At 46.8% G+C, this 21,967-nt stretch overlaps 1 protein-coding gene across 3 annotated transcripts in view; it reads left to right on the forward strand.

The window, feature by feature from the left end:
- TSPOAP1 (TSPO associated protein 1) overlaps positions 1–21,967 on the forward strand; it is a 66,779-nt gene that overhangs the window by 24,360 nt on the left and 20,452 nt on the right. For all 3 annotated transcript variants that reach the window (XM_056506566.1, XM_056506568.1, XM_056506569.1), the window contains 14 exons: positions 83–166; positions 816–905; positions 1,600–1,722; positions 2,087–2,191; positions 2,923–2,973; positions 8,844–9,027; positions 9,334–9,554; positions 12,213–12,322; positions 14,107–14,216; positions 15,617–16,432; positions 16,934–17,085; positions 18,557–19,123; positions 21,018–21,299; positions 21,574–21,750. In XM_056506566.1, the coding sequence (XP_056362541.1) occupies positions 83–166; positions 816–905; positions 1,600–1,722; positions 2,087–2,191; positions 2,923–2,973; positions 8,844–9,027; positions 9,334–9,554; positions 12,213–12,322; positions 14,107–14,216; positions 15,617–16,432; positions 16,934–17,085; positions 18,557–19,123; positions 21,018–21,299; positions 21,574–21,750 (3,072 nt within the window). The remainder of the gene's footprint in view (positions 1–82; positions 167–815; positions 906–1,599; positions 1,723–2,086; positions 2,192–2,922; positions 2,974–8,843; positions 9,028–9,333; positions 9,555–12,212; positions 12,323–14,106; positions 14,217–15,616; positions 16,433–16,933; positions 17,086–18,556; positions 19,124–21,017; positions 21,300–21,573; positions 21,751–21,967) is intronic.

A 21,967-nucleotide genomic window follows, 5' to 3' on the forward strand; every position in this document is an offset into this window, starting at 1 on the left:
CAGCACTGGGTCTGAGAGGCTGGGCTTGAATTTCACATGCATTGTAAGAGTTTGAGCTTGCTGATCCGCTTGTTTTCTGCAGGAAGTTGAACTCAAGAAAAAGCGCAAAAAATGTGAAAACCTTGAGCATGAAGTGAGGAAAAAGCATAAACGATGCAAGGAACTAGTAAGTGTTCTTGTTGCCTACTGTTATAATTGGAGAAAAGGAGCTGAGTTGTTGTGTGCCTCTCCTGCATTCTCTTCAGTTCATCTTAATAAGGAATCGCCAGTGTTTCTGTTTATTTGAACAGTATCAGGAATTTGGGGTTCCAGCCCTTAAGGCTGGGATTTAAGTCTTTCAGCTACGTGGGGGCTGAATACAGCCACGAAAATCACTGGATGAATTTCCATGGCATTTGCTAATTAGGGGAGATACTTAATTATGTTCACAGGCACTCCAGGCAAATATTGAAATGGTAATAACACCATCCCACTGCCATTTTCTTGTTCTTCTAATTGGCTGAAATCCTTAATTCCAGGGAGGTTTTGCAGCTCATAGCAGAACATCTGGGTTTCTCCCTTCTGTTTCTGCTTTGCTTTGCTCAAGAGATCACAGACTGGTTTGGGTTGGAAGAGACCTTAAAGGTCATCCAGGTCCAGCCCCATCATCTGGGTTCTGTTGGAGCAGTGCTGCTCACTGTTGCTTCCCTGTCCTTGAGCAGCATCCCACCAGCATCCTGCACCATCAGGAAACAGGAACAGTGGAGCTGCTCTGCAGGATAATCTAGGGGAGTTAGACAGAGTGCCTTGGTGTAATTCCTGCTCTTTCTGGACAGGAGATCCAGCTGCAGGAGGTGCAGAATGAAAATGCACGACTGGCTGAAGAGAACTTGCAGCTGAATGAGAAGGCTGGGTGGGCAGGACAGGTAAAAAGCAATGTCTTTGTCAGGTTGGCACCATTAGCTTCTGCAAAGCTCTCCTAAGAAGAACATGCTGTTCTCAAGTTTCCAGCTCAGTAATGGTCATGTCCTGATCTTCTGTTCCCAGCTGCTTCTCTGGACAGAGAATAATGCACAAGAGTTAAAAAGTAATTTGTCAGTCCCATGTGTCAATTTGCCACCATGTATAATGCTTCCTACATATTTAATAACTGCTGTAAGTGGAAATGTTTGTCTTTGCTTGCATTGTTGGTAGTTGTTAAGCCATAGTGCACCCTGGAACCAAAAATTCCTTGTGGTAAGTGGAGGAGGCAAAGATGGTTTCAGCAGGCTACTGAATTTTCTGGCCTGTTCTCCGTGTTTAATCATACCATGTAGGATTAGAAATGCTTACAGACCTTGTGCTTGTTTTGTTTCCCTCTTCATTATATAGCCTGTTCCTATCCCAGTCTCTTCCTCCTTGTAAAAGGGAAGAGGAGATGAATCTAGGGAGAGAAACAGTGTGCAAATACTGTTACACATTAAGGCCTGATAGAAATGCTCATTTATTTGTTTTAAGTGAAAACCTGAGGGAAAAGAGGCTCCTGATTTTGGCAGAAAGCACAGAAATAAACTGGTCTCTGTTGTTTTTACAAGGAACACCTATGGCTGCTTGTGCTCACTGAAAATCCTTTCTCTTCAGGTTGAGTCTGAGAATGCTGACCTGAAACTGCAGGTTGTTTTAGTGACTAAGGAACGGGATTCAGTAATTCAGACGAATCAAGGACTCCAAACCAAGCTGGAGAATCTAGAGCAGGTGCTGAAGGTCAGTAGGATCCACATGCCTGGAAGGACTGTCCAAACACCTGCCTTTGAATGGCACTGGTGGTCTGTTGGCCTTTTTTGTCTTTGTGCTTCCACTGGGAATTCTGCTTCTGCAGGATCCTGGAACATGGCTTTCCAAAGTGCTTTGGAAAGGCTGCTTCAGGCATTTGGGTGGGAGATAAGGTGGCCATCACTGATTTGAAGGTTTTCTGTGGCAGTGTTGGTCTGCCTTGTGATGGGAATTTCTTACTTCATGCAATGATGACATGAAATACAGACCCTGATTTGGCTTTGTTGCCATTGGTAGAGCACAGGACAGGGTTTCAGTAGTGTCACCCCTCAGCTGTGTGTGCCTTGTCCTGCAGCACATGAGAAATGTGGCTGAGCGGAGGCAGCAGCTGGAAGTGGAGCACAAGGAGGCACTGCTAGACCTGCAGGAGAAGCAGGAGGAGGTCCGGCGGTTGCAGCAGGTACGTGGGGTGTGATGGGGTGGTTTCCTCTCTGAATGGACTCCTGCATCTTCTTTCCTTTGGAGGTGTGCATGGACTAGGCAGATATGAGTTTACAGGGTAACAGTGTCTGAGTCCAGGTAAACTCTGGTACCTGAGCAAAGTGAAGGCTTTGTTAGAAGGTCAGAACTGTATGCCCAGAGCCTAGAGATGTTTCCAGACTGTACAATGGTTTAAACTGTAAAATCATGGAATCATTAAGGTTGGAGAAGCCCTCCAAGATAGAGTCCATCTATTCTCCCAGCACTGCAAGGCCACCACTGACCCATATTCCCAAGAGCTAAATCTACACAACTGTTAAAGTGTCCCAGAGATGGTGACTTCACCACTGCACTGGGCAGTCTGTGCCAGGGTCTGTGAAGAAATTTTCTCAGAATTCAACCTGACTCTGCCCTGGCAGAGCTTGATGCCATTTCCCCTTGTCCTGTCCCTTGCTCCCTGGGAGCTGAGCCTGACCACTCCCCCCCCCCCCCCGCCCTCTCAGCTGCCCCCTCCTGTCAGGGAGTTGTGCAGAGCCAGAAGGTCTCCCCTGAGCCTTCTTTTCTCCGGGTTGAGCCCCTTTCCCAGCTCCCTCAGCTGCTCCTCATCAGACCCATGCTCCAGTCTACAATGGGCTACCAAGGTAGGGTGACAGTAGAGGTGAACTCAGGGTGGCTGCTTTCTGATTTACTCCCTTCCTTATGTTTCCTTAGGCACAGGCAGAGGCAAGAAGGGAACATGAAGGAGCAGTACAGCTTCTAGAGGTAAGACAGAAAGAAGAGAGTTTACTCTGAATTTGGTACCTTTTGTTTATAATACCAGTTTGGATGCCTTGGGTTTTGTTGGTTTTTGTACAAAATGTTGTAGTGCCTTGATCAAAGCAACATGTTGCTGCAGTGAAAGTAATATTGGATCAAAGTTTGGGGAGTTATATCCTGGCCTTTTCAGTCCTTAGAATGGCTACTTCATTCAGAGCATGCCTAAAAACTCTTTTAGGGGTGCATTTAGTAATCAAACTCAGATCTGCCTGTTCCATTTTCCAGCATCGTGAAAGGAGAGTACTTGTGTCTGTGGGATTTAAAATTTCTCTTGTATACGTGTGCTTTATTTGTTCTATCAGGGAAAAATAAGAAAAATTTATTAGGTAAAAATAAGAAAACCTGAGCCTAAGAAGTGGTGAAGCTTGGGGTTTTTCCATTGTCCCATTTTCTCTGACACACACACAGAGGAAATGTGCTTTGGCTTGTGGCTGACAGTGTACTGGTACAGGCTGGCAGATGTGCTGAGCACTGCTTTGGGGTTGATTGGCATCAGCTCCATGTCTGTCAGGGTGACTTTGGAGAAAACATTGGATTTCTGGAGCTGCAAAGCCACAGCACCAAACCCTGAAACTTGATGTGACAGTGACTGCCAGAGGCTTGGGAATGGTAGCAAGGGGAGGATCTTCTGCTCTCTCTGAGGTTTTCTGAGCACTGCAACATCTGAGACAAGCAGAAGGTCTTACTGTACCCCCAGACAGTGAGGTCTGTTGGGGCCATGCTCCTGTCTCCAGTGTTGACAGTCAGGGCTGGCAGACTGAGCTCCCTGTGCCCACTGCTGTGCAGCTCTGTGGCTCTTGGGAGCCCAGGACTCTTGATGCAGATGGGAAGTGTCCTTGATGAAGGAGATTACTCCATGAGTGCAAATAGCACCAAATTTGGATGGGGCCTGGCCAGTGTCTGAGCTGTAGAGCCCAGACATGGGCTCCTGCTGAAAAGAATTGAAATGTTGCAGGCTGGGTGAGTGTTGGGGGCTGTGACATTGTATCTTGTGCCCTTGCACATCCTTTTGGGTACATCTGCGTTTGGCTGCTGAGATGGGATCAGCTGATGCAGGTGCTGCTGTACATCAGCTAGTGTTTAGATGGGTTCTGAGCAACCTTTAGGGGAAGGAAGGGCTAGTGTGTTTGTTTCAAGACCATTGGAGCAGCCTGATCTAGTGAACAGTGTCCCTGCCCACAGAAAAAGATGAGCTTTAAGGTCCCTTCCAGTCCAAACCTTTCTGGGATTTGATGATTTTATGATGTTTGCTAAACATTTTCTGAACTAACTCAGTGAAGGGTTGGAGAAGCTATTTAGGTTGTAACCAGACATCTCCCTGTGCAAAGAAAAAAAGAGACAGTCCTCTTGTTCTGTGTTTGAGGGTAATGTTCTTCTGCAAGGGCCTTATCAGTTAAATATTCTTTCTTACATGCTTTCATGTTACTGGTACAGAGATCACAGAATCATGGAATGGTTTGGGTTGGAAGGGATCTTAAAGTTCATTCAGTTCCACCTCCTGCTATAGGCAGGGACACCTTCCACTAGACCAGGTGTGTTAGAGCCTGATTCAACCTGACCCTGTATTTTATAAAGTAGAACAAAGAAAGAGGAGCTGTCATTAAAAGCCAGTTTAATGCAGAGCAGCAGTCATTTAAATTACTTAACTATAGTCATACTCATTCCAGAACATCAGTGTATGGCATAATTAGGGGGTTTGCAATGCCTGTGCTATATATTGTCTTTTTTACATGTGTTTGAATTGCTTTTTGATGTGATATTAATGAAGAATGAGTTAAGTCCATTTTCCTGTTTGAAGACTTCTGTCCCATGATTGTCATGAGTTGAGTCTCTCTCCTTGGAGATGTTCAGAGCTCTCGGGCACCAATCCTGCTCTGAGCTGAGGGCTTGGATCAGGTGATCCCAGTGCTCTAGGTGATCTCCTTCAGCCTCAGGTCTGCAGTTCTGAGATAAGGCACTGATAGGGGTGAGGAGAGTAAGATTTCAACTGCCTTTGGCACTGCATAGTTACATATGGAGGCAGCCTCCTTCCAGGAATCCAGTTTTGTTGGGAAATGAGGGGACCAGAGCTCAACTTTGTGTGTTTTCCCTGACCCAGGAGCAGGATGCAGGACTGACCAGGCTGTCAGCTGCTTAAGACCCTGTCACAGCCAGGTTCTGAGCTGTGCTTTCATTCACAGTACTCCATGATCTCAGACCTGGGGAAAGGTCTGGGCACAAAATGTCCATTCCATTCATTTTTGAATGGGTGCAATGTGCTGGAAAAAGTGGGCTTGAAATTTAGCTGCCACTCTGAGCATATTGTCCTTTATCTCAAAGCACACTATGATTTGGAGGCCCTCAAAAAGTGCCTGGTTATCTTATTCATGCATTTGGTTGTAGGATTTAGCTTTTGTTTGGCAAGCAGATGCTTCTGGGAATGAGGTGGGAATCTCAGTATGGAACAAGGCAGACACTGTAATTTGGTGAGAAAACAATTTCATTTAGACTAAGGGCTGGGTTATCTTTGGCAGAGTGCTGTAGTCTAACTGCTGATGTGGTTTTATATCTCTTTTTCATTTTCTTCTTGCTCCCAGAGTACTTTGGATTGCATGCAGGTACTGCTCTAATGCTGTCAAACAGGACATTTTCCCCTCTTTTCTGACTTTGACAGTTGCTTGATATTCTTGTTTTAACTATACTCTGGAAAAGATTGCAAGAGTGTTGCTGCCAAGAAATAAATGTAATTAAAGGAGCTCTCACTATGAGTTTGATGGAGCAGCTGCTTTTCCCTTTAAGTGCCTTGCTTTCTTGACCAATTAGAATTAGGAGCTTGCTTTTTTGGCACTTTTAGATTAGATTTTTAGAATTGTCCAGCTGTGCTTCTTCTCCACATTTAAGTGTCTTTGCAGTCCAAGAGTGAAGTGTTTCCTTCAAAGCCCCAAGGCAGTGGTGACACCATTGCAAATGAGTGTTGTGGAGAAGATGAGTCCTGCTGGCTTTATAATTGGCAGGAAGATGGGAAGCAGACATTGTGGATAATAGTTTTCCTGGAAAAGGTGGTAACTAATGAAGTTCCAGCCTGGGAGCTGTGCTAGCTGGCCTATTCACAGGTGGTTTGGAAGGAAGGCTGGTATAGAAATGCTGGGGTTTGTAGCTGATAGAAAACTTCTTTAAAACCTTCTAATCTGGCAGAAATCTCAGCAGCAATGGGGAGATAAAATGCAGGTGACACTGACTGTGCAAAGGTACGTGGAGGAGAGAGAGCAGGGACTCAACATGCCTGGTGGTGGGCTCAGAATCCCCTGCTGGCATAGGAGGTGCCAGGTTGGAGGTAGGGGATTTTTAAAAAAATTCTCAGCCACAAGTTGGTCAAAAAAGCAGGAAAATGGTGGGAGCTCTCAGGAAAGGACTTTATTGGGGCTGTGCTCACATCCTGTAGAAGTTCCACCCACACTGATGTGGAGTTATAGATGTTCTTTTAATTCCTTTGGCATCAGCTCTGCTTTTATAAAGAGCTTGGACTGCACACCTTTAGAATTCCCTTGTAGCAAAATGGGGATTCTCTGATCTCAGAACTACATAGCAGAAGATATGGAGGAAGAGAACAAGGGACATCTGAAAGGAGAGCATGAACTGGGGAAGTGGAACAGACCAGCCAAGAATGAGAGTTTCTTAGAGATGGGGCTGAGCTGGTGGTGGTTGGGTGTGGAGAATCAGTTCCTGAGTTGGTGGCTAAACTGACCCCACCAAGCTCTGCTCCTGCTCTTGCAGCCTCTTCTGGAAGTCCAGTCCCTGTTGTGGGAGACTCCTCTTTCTCTCTGTTTTGGGTGGGGCACGCACACAGACAGAAGTCTTCTCTGTGTCTGGAGCTTGATTCCTGCTGGTTCCCTGAACCTTCTGGCCTCCTCTTCCTCATCCTTCTGCCTCACAACACTGCCCTGGAAACATGCTTCCCAGCTGTCTGTGGTCCCCTGCAAGTAGCTGCTAGAAGTGCACCTTGTGTATGATGTGGCACTAGTACTTAAAACATATTTGTATGTTGTTTGGAATAACAGGCTAAAAAGACACTTGACTAATTAGGTGTGTTAGAATTAAACTGTGAATTATACAGGCTATTGGCTTGGCCACCAGTGTAAATGGAATTAAACTGTAGTTTATAAATTTACAGGATGAGGTACTATTATGATGCTATTAAACACAATATCCAGGTGTGTCTGCTGGCTCATGTCTCCAGAGAAGACAGGAAATCCCCCTCTGGTCCTACAGTCATTCTGTACTTGTATGTTGTAGGCTCTGTCCCAAGGTGGGAACAGGGGTGGATATTGGACTTGAGGAAGTCCTCCTTTGTTCCAGTGCAACTGTTCTTACTGTTGAGGATTTCTTTTCTCTGTTAAGATGTAATGTTGTAGGGGAGAAGTCTTTATGTGAAAAATCCAAACTGTAAGTAAATTCAAACACTGATAATGGCAGAGGAGTCTTGTGCACTGTGACTTAGTAAACAAGGAGTTGACTCTGAGCAGGTGGATAATGCAGACACTTCTGGAAGTTAGTCTTGGCATCTGAATTCAGTTCAGAGATAGTTCTTGCCCAACTTGAGAGACTTCACCAGGCTTTCCTTAGAGCATGAGAGCACCTTTGGGCTTGTGGAGGGGACTAGTAATAAACTGAAATGCCTAAAACAGATATGTCACAATCAAAGAAAAGAGCATGACCCCTGTAAATCCTTAGGGAGCGGCTACAAAGGTTTTGTGTTATTCTGAGACCACAGAGAGAGCTTTCTCCAGGTCAGAATTGTTATTTTTAGAGCTGCTTAAAAACTCAGACTTTCTGTCTCACATATTATTTCAAGACATCGTTTATTTTCTGAGTTGGATGGAGAAAAGCACTTCAAATACACTTTGGAAAATGGAAAATTTTGAAGAGTGCAGTGCAGTCATCTGTTTTGGTGCATCTTATCTACAGGAAACTGAGAGGAGGGAAAGGAGCAGGTGCAATCACCTGAGAATTGTTCTGCCTACAACGTGGGGGAATGTGGGGATGTGTAAAGACAGCCAGGAAACAGCAGTGTTTTGTCAGAGGAAATTCTAGAGATGGTAAAAAGAGAGTATGGGAAAATACAAATGGTTCTCTAGCAGGAATGTGTCCTTCCCTCTCCATAGTGTTTTCCAGGGCTCCCTGGCACCTCGTCTTGCTGAGGTGTAGCTTTCTTGTCCTCAGCATGCATTTGCCTGGGGTAAATAATCTCTGTAGGACCAGAGGGGAAAGTCTCTGGGCTTCCCACATCAAAGGAGAGTTCTGCAATATGGACCTGTGTGCTCTCTGCCCTTCCTAGTACCTGGAGGAGCCAGGATCCAGAGGGACAGTTGGCAGTCGTGCCTGGAATGGTGGGGAGGTCAGGTTAAGGTTTCAGGAGCTTGCTGGAGCCTCTTGAGTGATGGACAAAGTTGGAAGAGCAATTCCTTTTGGAGACATGATTTTAATGCTCCAAAAACCATGCAAAGCCTTTTGAATCTTTTTAAAGCTTATTTATCTCTGATTTGTCTCATCTGGTCTTGTGGAGGGCTGAGAGAGGATATTGAAGTTCAAACCCAGAATTTTAGGAATAAGTCTTAATGGAGTTTGTCGTCAACTTCCTCAGAAATGATGAGCCTCAGCTTTTCTAAGATAAGTAGAGGTGTGAGGTTGCCAGTTTCTTATGACTGTTCCTAGGCAGTGCATTTAAAAGCATCTTTTAGCTCCTTGGAGTCTGAGAAAAGATGCAGCAAAGGCAAATCCTGTTTGGAAGCTCAGTGTTTGGACAGGGGTTTGTTCCTCACCTTGTTCTCTCTTGGCAGGCCCGGGTGAAGGATCTGGAAGACCAGTGTCGCAGCCAAACAGAGCAGTTCAGCCTCCTGTCGCAGGAGCTCCAGCAATTCCGGCTTCAGACAGGAAAAATCGACCTTCTCACCTCCACCCTGGTGACTTCAGAGCTGCCCCTTGCTCTGTGCAGCTCCACCCCACAGCCCCACTGGGAGAAGGGTAATTGCTGGACATGCCTGAGAGGGCTTTGACAAATGGGTTGATATTTATGGAAATGAAGAGGGCTCAAGGAAATAATGCAAATGTTTTGTGAAAGTCTGACATCTCTGTCTCTATTGTAAATAGGGTTCATTTTTGTTTATTTTGTAAAGAGAAGGTGGCATTTCTGCAGCCAGGGAGAGCTTGGTTGCCCAATATGTTGAACGAGGCATGTTTGTAGGGACTTGGGCTGCTCCCTGGAATGCTCATTGCTGATCCTGTATCCTGCCTGTGGCTGTAACTAATGAACAGCTGATTTTATTGCAGAGTCAGCTGTTCCTGGGTTGCTCCCCCATCAGAGCACAAAGAAGGTTCACAATGAAGAGAATGACAAGCTGGAGCCATCACAGCGGGGGCCAGACACCACCATGGGCTCCCCAGCTGCTCCCACCAGTGCTCAGAAACAGTCCAAGAAAGGGGAGTCTCAGTCCAGCTCTTCAAAATCTGAATCCATGCAGAACAGCCCAAAATCCTGCCCAACTCCAGAGGTCAGTATGGGAGTCCCCTCTTCTGCCTGTGCTTTCCAGCCAGAAAGGGAGTAAATGCATTGCTGAGAGCACCAGTAAAGTTGCATTAATTCCCCAGTAAGGTCACATGCATTCACCAGTAAGGCTGCATTCATTCCCTTCTGGCTACCTGAAGAAAATGGGATAAACAAGAGAAAAACTGTGGAAAATACTGAAATTACCTTGGATGCCATGTCTGTAATGCTCATTTTCATATATTGCTGTGCTCCATGAAGGAAACAACTAGTTAAACAGTGCCTGGGAGCTTGGAGAAGGAGTGAGATGGGATGTGTGAGTTAGCTCTTGCTAAGCTTCCTTGTGGCATCTCAACTGCCACTAAAACACATAAAGGCTACAAACTGGAAATTTTAGCATGGGGAGAAACCATCCAGGCTATTTTTGGCCTTGAGCTGTGAATGAGGAACTCAAACTTCTTTTGTCTGTCTGGTGTTTTTAGTTACTAAGATATTACTTGGTGAAAGAAACCATGAGAAGATGGCAAGTTTGTGCTAAGAAGGATGGAACTAACAGACTTTGTGTGCTTGCATCACTAAGATCTCCTCAGTTGCTTCTTCTCCCAAGGAGTCCTTTTGTGGTGTTGTGGGGTTCATTTGAGTAGGGGCTGGTGCTTTCTCCTATGAATTGCTTGAGGGGACAGTTTAGGGCAGAGCAGTGCTGTGAGCAGGGCTGGGGTGAGGGACACGTTTTGTTCTTTTGGGGTTTCCTGAGCACTAAAGCCACTGAAGTGCTGAGGTGCCCAGGTCAGGACACCCACAACATCAGTGCCAGTCAGAGCCTCCCACTGTGTAAGAGTTTAGGGAAGTGCCATGCTCAGTGCCAAAGTGGAGGTCACACCTGGGGAGGAGCAGGTATAGAACTGTTAGCAATTCTGTAGCAGGAAAAATGCCTACATTTTAGTTCAAGAGAAAGCTTGGAAGCCACCATGCTTCCCTGGAGAGATAGATGCCTGCAGAGATCAGTGTGGGACCCTTGGAAAAGAGCCAATGCCTGGGAGTGTTTGGCTTCTACAGCACATAATTGTGGGAATGTTCCAGGCTAAGCCTGTTCTTTTATGTGTTACAAGTGTTTGTTCTCCAAGGACACAGGACAGGATTGCATTACAAGGAGTACAGTACCTTGAAAAGATGCTCTGAACTCTTCCTGAGATTGACTCTGGCTCTTCATGTATTAGAGAAATTACTTTGTGTTCTCATGCCTGCAGTGGGTCTTCATGAAAAATATATTTGCCTTGAGGTATGCTTTAAAAAGGCAGCTTGAATTGGTTCATTGGCACAAGTTCAGACAAACCCCAGGGAGTGCTTTGCCTCAAGAAGAAGGGTTGCATTACACAGCCCATTGCCACTGGATGTAAAATCCCAGAATTTCACTGGGATCAAGACAGCTGAGAGAAATTTCTCAAAGGTGCTTTGCCAGTAGGCACTAAATACCTTGAGGATGCAGCCTTCAGCTTAGGAAGTGTAGAAGGAGCTGCTGGCTACAAAGGGAGAGGTTTTAATAGAAATGGGGGCTCCCTGCCCTGGCTCTTATATTTCATTCAGTGTATGATGTTAGCAGAACCAGCTAAAACCAAAAGTTCTAATCAAAACTCTGTCTAAAGTACACAGACATCCTACAGAAAATGTAGAGGTGTTGGAGAGGACAGAAGCAATTAAAGTTCCCAACATCCAACAGAGCTCCTTTGATCAGGTTTGTGTTGCACATCGAGGCACAGCTACCATGTAGAGGTAGCAAGAAATCAACATACTGACTTCTGGTTATGTGGGGTGGAAGAAGGCTTTAGAGCCTCTAGTCCAATCTCCTGCTCCAGTGGGACTGTCACCAGCTCTAAATCAGAGTGGCCATGGCTTTGCTGAGCTCAAGCTACAGCTACTTCAGAATGAAGATCCCCTAGTGTTGGAAAATCCCAGCTCAACAGAGACGGGGCAACTGAGTGGCATTTTAAAAGATTTTATTCCATTATCAATCTCACTGAAGGGTGAAGCATAAGAGATGTAAAACTCTACACCATTCTATCAGAAGCCAACTTATTTCCTGGTTACAATACCTTATAAATGTTTTTCAGCCTATTCGCTTTTGCCACACAATGGTGCTAATACTTCTAACACCAATCACCTATTATTTTACCCCATGTGGTCTTGCCACAATGCATCTTTCACAGTTATAATTCTCAAAAATATCTGCTCTTTTTGCAAGGCCAGTGTTTGAAACTTGTTTCTAATTCAGTCTCTCAGCAATGTTTTCTCTATTCCATGGCCTTTCTAAGTCAGCACACCTTATCTCAGTGTTTGCATAGCCATGTACAAGACTGTGTGAGCTTTCAGAGGCTTTGAGAATCCTTTACAAATCCATTTCTCACATCCCAGCTCTTGGGAGCTGTTCCCAAGGTTGTATCACCCACCTGGCCCAGGAGTTTTTGCTTATGTCTGACTAGAAGTCCTGAAACTCTGGCTTGGGGCTGTTGCGTCTTATTACTGCCTCTTCACTAAAAAGTCATTCTTAGATATGATCCTTAGTCCAGGGGCCAGACTGACACCAGCCACGTGTTCAGAGGATGTGTTCACTATGAACAAACACTCTTTAGTGTTCCTTTACTTAGATCCTTGTCTTTAACATTTTTAGGTGGACACTGCAAGTGAGATGGAAGAACTGGATGTTGACAGCATCTCCCTCATGCCAGAGCCAGGCAGCCAAGGCACTGCAAAGCTCCAGGTGTTCTTAGCTCGATACAGGTACTGAGTGTTCATTTCTTGTGCTCTGTGAAGTTACACAGGTTATCCACAGGTCCCTACTTCACAATCTTCTCTTGGATTCACCACTATTAGGAGTGGATAAGAGTAGGTTAAACCTTTTATTTCTCCATGGGATTTTTGCTCTGGGAGTGTCTAGCCAGAAGAAGACAAGGCTCTGGGGAGACCTTAGAGGTCCTTCCAATGCCTAAAGAGCTGCAGGAGAGCTGGAGAGGGACTTGGGACAAAGGCCTGGAGTGACAGGACAAGGGAATAGCTTCCCACTGCCAGAGCTGGATTAGATGAGATATTGGGAAGGGATTGTTCCCTGTGAGGGTGGGGAGGCCCTGACACAGGGTGCCTTGAGCAGCTGTGGCTGCCCCTGGATCCCTGGAAGTGTCCAAGGCCAGGCTGGACAGGGCTGGGAGCAGCCTGGGATGGTGGAAGGTGTCCCTGCCCGTGGCAGGGAGTGGAATGAGGTGAGCTTTAGCATCACTTCCAACTCAAACCATTCCATGATGGAATGATTTGAGACCTGGCACGTCCTGCACAATCCAGGCTTAGCTCAATAAAAGCACAGTAAGCTCAGTAACTGTTCAGTGAACAGCACTGTGTGAAACTTTGAATATTGTTCTCTGTTGAAAATCCGTTCATCCTGACATATTCATTGAATTGTCTGTTTTTTTCAGAATAGTGCAAGATGTTTTTCTCCAAGAAATCTTATTCCAACAATTAAGAAAATTTCAGCTTAGAATTCCTAAAATTTTTGACCAAAATACCTCTGGCTTCTGGTAATTTTTAAAGGACAAAAAAAAAAAAAAAAAAAAAAAAAAAAAAGGCCAGATTTTTCAGATAACTGTTACCATTCACTGAGCCATCGTGGTCAAGCCCAAGTTGCTATGGTTCAGTGTTTACCTGTCCTTCAGCCTTTCCATTGGGAATTGGGAGGAAGAGAATGGGGGTGATTCTGTGCTTGTGAGGAGCACATCAGATGTGGTCTGTGTCTTCATGGCAGCCTTGGGCCCATAAGGTCTCAGTCAGATCACAGAGAGGTAAATATTGCTTTGGCATGATGTAGTATCTTTTAAGGAGTAAAGAGCAGGAATTGGCAGTATGTGTTTGTAAAGAGAAAGGTTTTTCATGAGGCATTTTCCTGTGAAATGAGACCCTCTGCTTGGTTTTAAGACTCCTGGATAGGCACGTTAGAACTGCCTGGAGTCCAAGCCATATCACCAATGTATTTTTAATTTTCTTGCTGATGAGGTTTTTGGATTGCTGTTTAAAATACGGGGTTAGAGCTGGAGGAAGCACCACAACCTCTTTCAGTGCTTGCTCAACCTCAAAGTTTTACCTCAGGTTCAGGTGGAGTTTCCTGTTTCTTTGTGCCCACTGCCCCTTGTTATGTTGCTGGGCACCAGTGGAAAGCATCTTGATACCCCCCTAAATATACCTATGCATTGATAAAATCCCCTATTCTGTTGACTTCTCTCCAGGCTGAATAGGCCCAGCTCCCTCAGCCTGTCCTCAGAGAGATGCTCCAGTCCCTTCAGCATCACCATATCCCTGTTCCTTTGGATTTCACAAGACATCTGTTCTGCTCTTCAGAAATTATCTGTTACTAAATATTTTTTAATGTAAACTACAGTCTTGACCTTTGTCTGTGGAATTTGCTGCTTGCCAAAGTGGATGCATTCCCGGGGGATTGAAAGCTTATCAGCATCACAGCTGTAATGTGTTGCTGGGAAGGTTCCTATGCAAATTAAGTCTTCCAATTGTAAATATTTCAGCTACAATCCTTTTGATGGACCTAATGAAAATCCAGAGGCAGAGCTTCCACTGACTGCTGGAGAATATATATACATCTATGGAGACATGGATGAAGATGGCTTCTTTGAAGGTGTGTTTTAGTAAAATGAAATGTGATTGAACTGCTGTGGAGAGTTCATCTCTCCCTAGAAAATGAGAGAGAAATTTACTGAATCTTGAAACCTCAGGGTAAAGGGTTTCAGCCCAAAGTTAGTTTGTTAGAAGACAAGCAGATCCTGTTAGAAATGGCTTTATTTTTGTTATGAATAAATCAAGTCTAAACTATGAAATCTTTATCTAGTGATTTCAGAGGAAATTTTGCCACTATGTTCAGCAAGTTCTAGGTTTCATCCCCGATGGTTTCAACCTCCATATGGTTCCTCTCTCACCCTGGAGAGGAACATGTTCAGCCCATGGGCTGTTTCCCTCTTTCCAGTGCCTGTAGTGAGCTGGGAACTGCAGCAGGTGGTGGGCTCCATTGCCTCGTGCTCTTTTGGCAGAGGGGGGATACAGTAATCAACCCAGACTACAGATGTGACCCTCACTGGTGTCACACAGTGTTTCTGTTTTGACGCCTTTGCAAACATGATCCTGGTTGACTAAGAGGTGGATGGAATCAAAACCAAGATTTGTGGGCTGTAAATTTGTGCTGAGGTTTCTTTGTGGAGCCACTTGCTTAAGGGGTAATGGTACCTGATTTCCCGAGGTGCTTTGCAAGAGCTGAGACAAATGCATGTGTGTTGCACTGCTTGCTCTGTGACTGCTCTGCCTCATTTTGCTTTCTTCTGTTCCCAAGCTTAACATTTATTTGTTTGTGTATTGTTTAAAAAGGTTATTCTTCACTAACCTTTTCTGCTTTCCCTGCTTTCAGTTGATTTGCTGTAGATAGAGTTTGGAAGGGGGAAGGCAGTGCAGTCCATATGTGTTGCTCATCTGTGGTTTAATGGGTCTGCACAGACCAAGTGCTGTATATCTGTTGTCCCCACAAGTCTTTTTGGGACACTTTTAGTACAGGAGTTAACTTAAAGGAGGGAGCAAAAAGGAAGGCCAGAGCTAAATACAGAGCTCGAAAGATGGACTTTCTTGAGGAAGTACTGCAAACCCCAAATCTGTATGGCTGGGAGAAGACGTAAAATCATCCATCTGCATAGTTCGGGAAGGCTAAAGAAGTTAGTGAAAGAGCTGTGATGAGGAAGAATGGGATAATGAAGAAGGAGAGAGCCTTTAGCTAATTACACAACCCAACTTTTTACTTAGTTGGCTCTGAAATGTGTGGAGCAGTGAGTTTCCTCACTGTGTCCGTTGGTACCTAACAAGGGAAGCCCTAGAAAATCAGGAAACATTGCCAGGAGCAACCTCCCTGAGGTTTTTTCCTCTCCTGACTGCACAGCAGTTGTACCCTGGCATAGATGTTGTCCCATAGTCCTCACAGCTGAGCTGGAAGGCTCAATGGCAGGAGCAGTGGTAACAGGTGTCCTGTTTTTTGTTTAGGGGAGCTGATGGATGGCCGGCGAGGGCTGGTCCCCTCCAATTTTGTTGAGCGAGTTTCAGATGATGACCTCATGACGTTTCTGCCTCCGGAGCTGAATGATCTCACCCATAGCTCATACCAGGAAAAAAGTTTGGTCAGTGCAAGCACCAGCAGTGGAGATAAGAGTGAGCTCTCCATGGAAGAGGGTAGCATCAGTCCGTTGGCCAGCAGAGCAGAAGGAGATCAGGAGGAACCCGTTAGTCACACAGCAGTGCCTTATCCAAGAAGACTGACTCTTATCAAGCAGCTTGCCAGAAGCATAGTTGTAGGCTGGGAACCACCTCTTTTGCCAGCTGGCTGCCCAGACATACAAAGCTACAACATCTATGTGGATGAAGAGCTACGTCAGAACGTGAAAAGTGGCCTTCAGACCAAAGCAGTGATAGAAAAGCTGGATTTACACAGCAGGGCTTACCGCGTGTCCGTGCAGACGGTGACGGAGCACGGCCGCTCTGACAAGCTGCGCTGCACGTTCTCTGTGGGGCAGGGCTTTGGCTTGGCACCCACGATGCTCAAAGTCAGAAGCGTCACGGCCACTTCAGCAGAGGTCACGTGGCTTCCCTGCAACAGCAACTACAGCCATGGGGTGTATCTCAATGGGCAGGAGTGTGATGTGACCAAGCCAGGCGTGTACTGGTACACCTTCCACAACCTGCAGCCCAGCACCCAGTATGTGGCCAAGCTGGAGGCCCGGCCCATGAAAACTCCTTGGGAAGAGGTGCCCGAGGGGCAGGAGCAGGACTCAGCCGTGATACACTTCACTACCCCTCTAGCAGGTACCGCAGGCCTCTGCACATGGAGAGGCTGTGCCCAGCTGGCCTTTTGCTGGGAAGCCATGGGGCAGAGGGAAGCAAGGTTGATTAGGTCCCTAAAGCCTATGGTGCTGCACTCTTTTGTCTTAATGTTTTTCTTCCTTTATTTTAAAATTTAATTATCCTTTTTGCTTTCATTTGCTTGGGAAGACATCCTCTGTGCTGGTTGGAGCAGCTGTTTGGGCAGGGAGGATATAGTTGGCCATGACTTTGCTCCAAGGGTTGCTGCATCTTGACCTCCGCTACTTTTGCAAAATTCTGTTTTCTGTGCATTAAAGCTTTCACAGAACAAGAGCATCTTATTTTCTCTGGTTCTGTCTGTCATTTCCCAGGACTGGCCTGGCTGTTGTAGTTCAGTTCTGCAAGATCAGGTCTGGTTGGGAGTTTGCTCTCCGATTCTAACCAGGATTAAGCTTTATTCTGTAGCCAGATAAGCAAGAGGAATTTGTGTTTGGTCTCTCATAGGCACACCTGATGCTCCTTTGGATGTCCAGGTAGAAGCTGGTCCCTCTCCAGGTATCCTGGTTATCAGCTGGTTACCTGTTACCATTGACGCTGAGGGATCTTCCAACGGGGTCCGGGTCACTGGATATGCTGTGTATGCAGATGGACAGAAGGTACTGGCTGTGCAGAGGGGCTGGGGCTGCTGCAGGGGTAGCATGAAGTGTCAGACCTTAGGACATGGAAAGCTGGATCCAGGAAAGTGTCCTGAGGAGGCAGTGACAGTCCTTGGCCTGGAAAGGAGTGACATCAGAGAAGGGACATTGCTTGGGCTGTGTGATGCACACCACAAAACACATCTGTCCAGATTTTAGAGGTGCTCCTGGAGCAGGACCCACCAGCAGCAAAAAAGCCTCCTCTGCTCAGCCCAGGCACTGGCCTGATCCTTTGGCAAACAGTGAGTCCCTAGGATGTGGACAGAGCACGAGGACAAATACACAGCTACCACCTGGAGCTTTCTTTCAAATGTGAGGAGTGAGGTGTAGTGATCCAGCATAAGCTTGGCATCCCCACAGCATGGGCAGAAAGGTAGGGGGGGAATCTGCCCCTCTGCTGTGCTTAGGTGTGTGACCCCACCTGTAGAGCTGTCTCCAGCTCTGGGTCCCCCAACATCAGAGGGATGTGGGGCTGCTGGAGTGCCTCCAGAGGAGGCCATGGAGATGCTTCAAGGGCTGGAGCCCCTATGCTCTGGAGCCAGGCTGGCAGTACTGGGGGTGTTCACCTGGAGAAGAGAAGGCTCCAGGGAGAGCTCAGAGCCCCTTCCAGGGCCTAAAGGGGCTCCAGAAGACCTGGAGAGGGATTTTGGACGAGGGATGGAGGGACAGGATATGGAATGGCTTCCCACTGGCAGAGGGCAGGGATAGGTGGGATATCAAGAAGAAGCTGTTCCCTGTGAGGGTGAGGAGGCCCTGGTACAGATTGTCCAGAGAAGCTTTGGCTGCCCCAGCCCTGGCAGTGTCCCAGGCCAGCTTGGACGGGGCTTGAAGCAGCCAGGTGAGCTCCAAGTGGAAGGTGTCCCTGCCCATGACAGGGCTGGAATGAGATGGTTTTTAAAGTCTCTTCCAACTCAAACCATTCCATGGTTTTAACATACAAACACCTGGGGGTTCAGTACTGTTACTGATATAGATCATCCAAGGACTTTCTGTATTAAAAATGTCCTATGGTCTTGTGAATACATGATGTTGTTTGAAAGAGCACAGTGCAAAACAAAACAGTGCTGTGTTGGATAATTGCTCTTTTGTCGTGGAAATGCTTTTTCTTCTTCACAGGTGAAAAAATGGTGGAATCTGGGAAGGTAGTCAGAAGAGTGGCCTAAAAAAGGAAAAAGCTTTTTAAAGCTTAGAAAACAAGGAGTGTTAAAATCTGGAGTAGGAGTGAATATATTCATATTTTGTGGACTCTTCTGTTTCTCAGATTTCTTTTTAACTATTCATTTTTCCCAGATACTGTGCAGAAGGGTGGGAATTCTTCACTGCTGCTCTCCAGAGCTTTGGGTTCTGTCTTAACTTTTGGTTGGAAGTTGTTCTACTCATAAGGGCTGAGCTGTGCACAATAAATAATTCGTTCCTGTTCTTTCGCTTACAGGTGATAGAAGTTACTTCTCCAACAGCTGGGAGTGTCCTGGTGGACTTGTCCCAGCTTCAGATGTTCCAGGTGTGCCATGAGGTTTCTGTGAGGACGATGTCTCAGTATGGAGAGTCCGTGGATTCAGTTCCAGCGCAGATTTCCTCAGTCCTGCTGCGATCCTCGCACTGCAGTTCCCCTGTGTGCACCACTGTCCCCTTCAGACTGCCCCGGGGGGGCCCCAGGGCCTCTCTGCCCACTCACAGCCCACAGCACCCGCCCGCGCTCCTGTTCCGGCAGAAAATTCCTGCTGAGAGCTCAGATGCCAAATTGGCTGATCCGTCCTCCAGCCCTGTGGGCTCAGCACGGCCCCTGACAGGGAAAGGCTCTTCCCCGCCGCAGCTCCCCTCCCCTAGTGCTTCCTTGGCCCCAGGCACTTCCCCACAGGGGTTGGGCACTGTGGGAGACAAGAAATGCCTGAGTGTGCCTCCCCAGCAGGCTGGCACAGCGCTCCCAGGGCAGGGCACGGAGCCTGGCCCTTCCCAGGAACCGGGACTGCAACAGCCGGCTGAAGGGACCGAAGTGCAGGTAAGTGCTTCCATCTCCTGCCCAGTGCCAGCTGTGCAGGGAAGGGCAGTGGATCCTTTTTGGGGAGTGGGACAAGATGCCTCTGAGCACCTTTCTGTGACACACTATTGTCTCTGTGCTGTCATCCAATGGTGGCAAACTGTCAGGGAGTTCTGGATCTTGTGTACTTGAAGGATGTAGCTCACCTCTTGATTCTGTTTGCTGGCAGATGAGGAACAGAGTGAGGAAAGGAAGAATTTGCGGAGTTAAAAGATTAAAAGGATGCTCCCATGTTAGTCTGGCATTGCTGTGCTCTCTATCTTGAAGGGACCTTCTCCAGTCTGGGGGGTTTGTACAAGACAGTGGTAGAGCACCTTGGTGGGGCAGCCATGGCTGCAGAACAGGCAAACTATTCTGACACTGGCTATTGGGAGTTCCCAGTGGGTGAGTGAAATTCCCAGTGGAATTCCCAGTAGGGTGGGTGAGTGCCTTCAGAGTTCTTTTAGGGCAGAGCTGAGGATGTCTGAGAGCCTTGTAATGATTGTGAGTGATTGCTCTGTGACTGTGGGGAAGTGGGCCCTCCTGGTGTGGGATGTATTTTATCAGGGAAAAGGATCTATTTCGCATTCTGGCTTTTGACATCAGAACTCATAGGAGTGCTTCAAACTGTTAGATTGAGCACAGCTTTATTAATTATGGCAGTTTGACCCTGTGAAGACTCAGGCTGAGACTTCTGAGAATTTCTGAAGCAACAGCAGCATGTTGTGCTGAAGCCCAAAGGCCAGCTCAGTACCCAGGAGAACTGAGATGTTGAGTCCAAAATTTCAGTGATCAGCTTGTGGTTATTTGCAGCTCACAGTACCTTGAGTCAACTGCTGGATTCATTTACCCACATTTCATAGAATCATGGAGTGGCTGGGATTTGAAGGCACATTAAAAATCATGTGGTGCATAACAGGGACACCTTCCACTAGGTTAGGCTGCTCCAAGCCCCATCCAACCTGGCTTTGAACACTTCCTGGGATGAGGAGTGTCCTGGCGGATTTGTCCGAGCTTTAGATGTTTGTGGTGTACCAGGAGGCTTCTGTGAAAACGATGTCTCAGCTGGTGGACTCAATTCCAGCCCAGATTTCCTTGTTTTTCTGTGAGCCTATTACTGCACTTCAGCTCTTTACAGCATTTTTGCCTCCAGACATTCAGATGTCTGGTCTAGATGGCTACACTTGCGGTGGTTACTTTGCTTCCTTTGTGGAGAGGAGTGAGGATGCAAATCCCAGGATGCAAATCATTCTTCTCACTTGAGGTGTGTTTCTTCACTTGGCTGTCAGCAAAAGGAAAAACAGGGCAGGAAATCTGAGCTGTGAGATTAGACATGAGATTAGGACCTGGCTGGCTTTTTGTCCGAGCCCAGGGGACATTGAGAAGCTTGACACTGCAATGTCTCAATGTCCCTGGTGTCTGATCCTTCAGTGTGTTCAAAGTGTGCCTGGTACATAAGGACAAGGTTGTACTCCATTGTAAAATGCAGGGAGGCTCCCTTGATTAGAAGCTGTTCTCCAGCTCAACCCAACATGCCAGTTGGTGTCTAGGCCATTCCTCTGGCAGATGACAGTGGGAAATGACTGTGCTGTATAGCTTGGGCTCTTCTGCTGCTCTGAAACATTGTTACTGTCAATACCCTTGTGGGCCTTTGCTGAGCTGCAGTCACTGTGTGTCTCCTGGGACCTGAGGACAGGGAGGGGTTTGTTCCAGGGCTAGCCAACATTCCCAGCTCTAAGGTGCCTGCAAAAATATTGATATGCCTACAGTAAAGAACACATCAGAGGGTCAAAGATAAGGGGTGATAAGACTCCGTTTTGGTGCATAAGTAGTGTGAGATGCCTCCCCATGATTTCACTGTTGGTTTGTTTCCCAGATGGAGCAAGCAAGAACCAAAACACCAGAGCTGATGACTGACAGTGGGATGAAGCTCCAAACAGAAACCTGCCACGTGTGCTCTGTGGAGGAGGCACCCAGAGGTCCCAGCGCTGACACAGAGAGAGAGGCAGAGAAGCACCTGAGCTCGGAGCCTCTGCCGGCTGGGGGCACACAGGACGTCCTCCCAGATGGAAACACAAGTGGGAGCAGCTGCCAGGACTTCCTGAGGTTGTCTCCTGGCAAGGAGGTGGTGAAAGAAATGTCCAGAGTGAAAAGAGAGGTTTGTTTAACCTTACTCGAATGTGTGTGCCCATGGAAGGATGTGAACTGTACTTGACCTCCTGAGTTTTCCAGCCTTAGTGCTGTTCTGCAGGATGTGAAGTGAGGCTGCTGGTTGTGTGTGTCCACACATGCCAGTCACTCCCTTGAGTGCTGCCCACTTCCTTTCCTACCACACCTGAGCTGTGTATGTGCTCAGAGAAAGGAAAAATGCTCCTTTGCTGCTGAAATAGTCTGGGAGAGCTGAGAAAATGTGTTTTACTTTTCAACAACAGGAAGAAAAACTGTCAGAAATGGGCCGCCGACAGTTGACCCTTTTCACTGAGCACAACCGGAGTTCTGACCTTTCAGATATTTTGGAAGAGGAGGAAGAAGATGAGCTGTCTTCAGAAGCTCTGGAGGAGAAAAAATGGGACCAGAGAGAGCTATGTTCCCAGGAGAATGGGGAAAAGGTAACTTGTCCTGAGTGCTGCTTGCAGGGAGTGCTGGTGCAGCCATCCCATACCATCAACTCACAGGAGGAGGGGTGAGGGCTGAGCTTTTCCTGAGGTCTTGCTTCTCTGCTTTTACTCCCAGTGTTGGCTTAAGGTAGTAAAAACACAAGCTCTCTGGGAGAGGGAAGGGGGTTTGTTTAAATTAATGGAGCCAGGGTTTAATTAGTTGGAAAAA

This window comes from Oenanthe melanoleuca, chromosome 19, assembly GCF_029582105.1.
Source record: "Oenanthe melanoleuca isolate GR-GAL-2019-014 chromosome 19, OMel1.0, whole genome shotgun sequence".
Lineage (NCBI taxonomy): Eukaryota > Metazoa > Chordata > Aves > Passeriformes > Muscicapidae > Oenanthe > Oenanthe melanoleuca.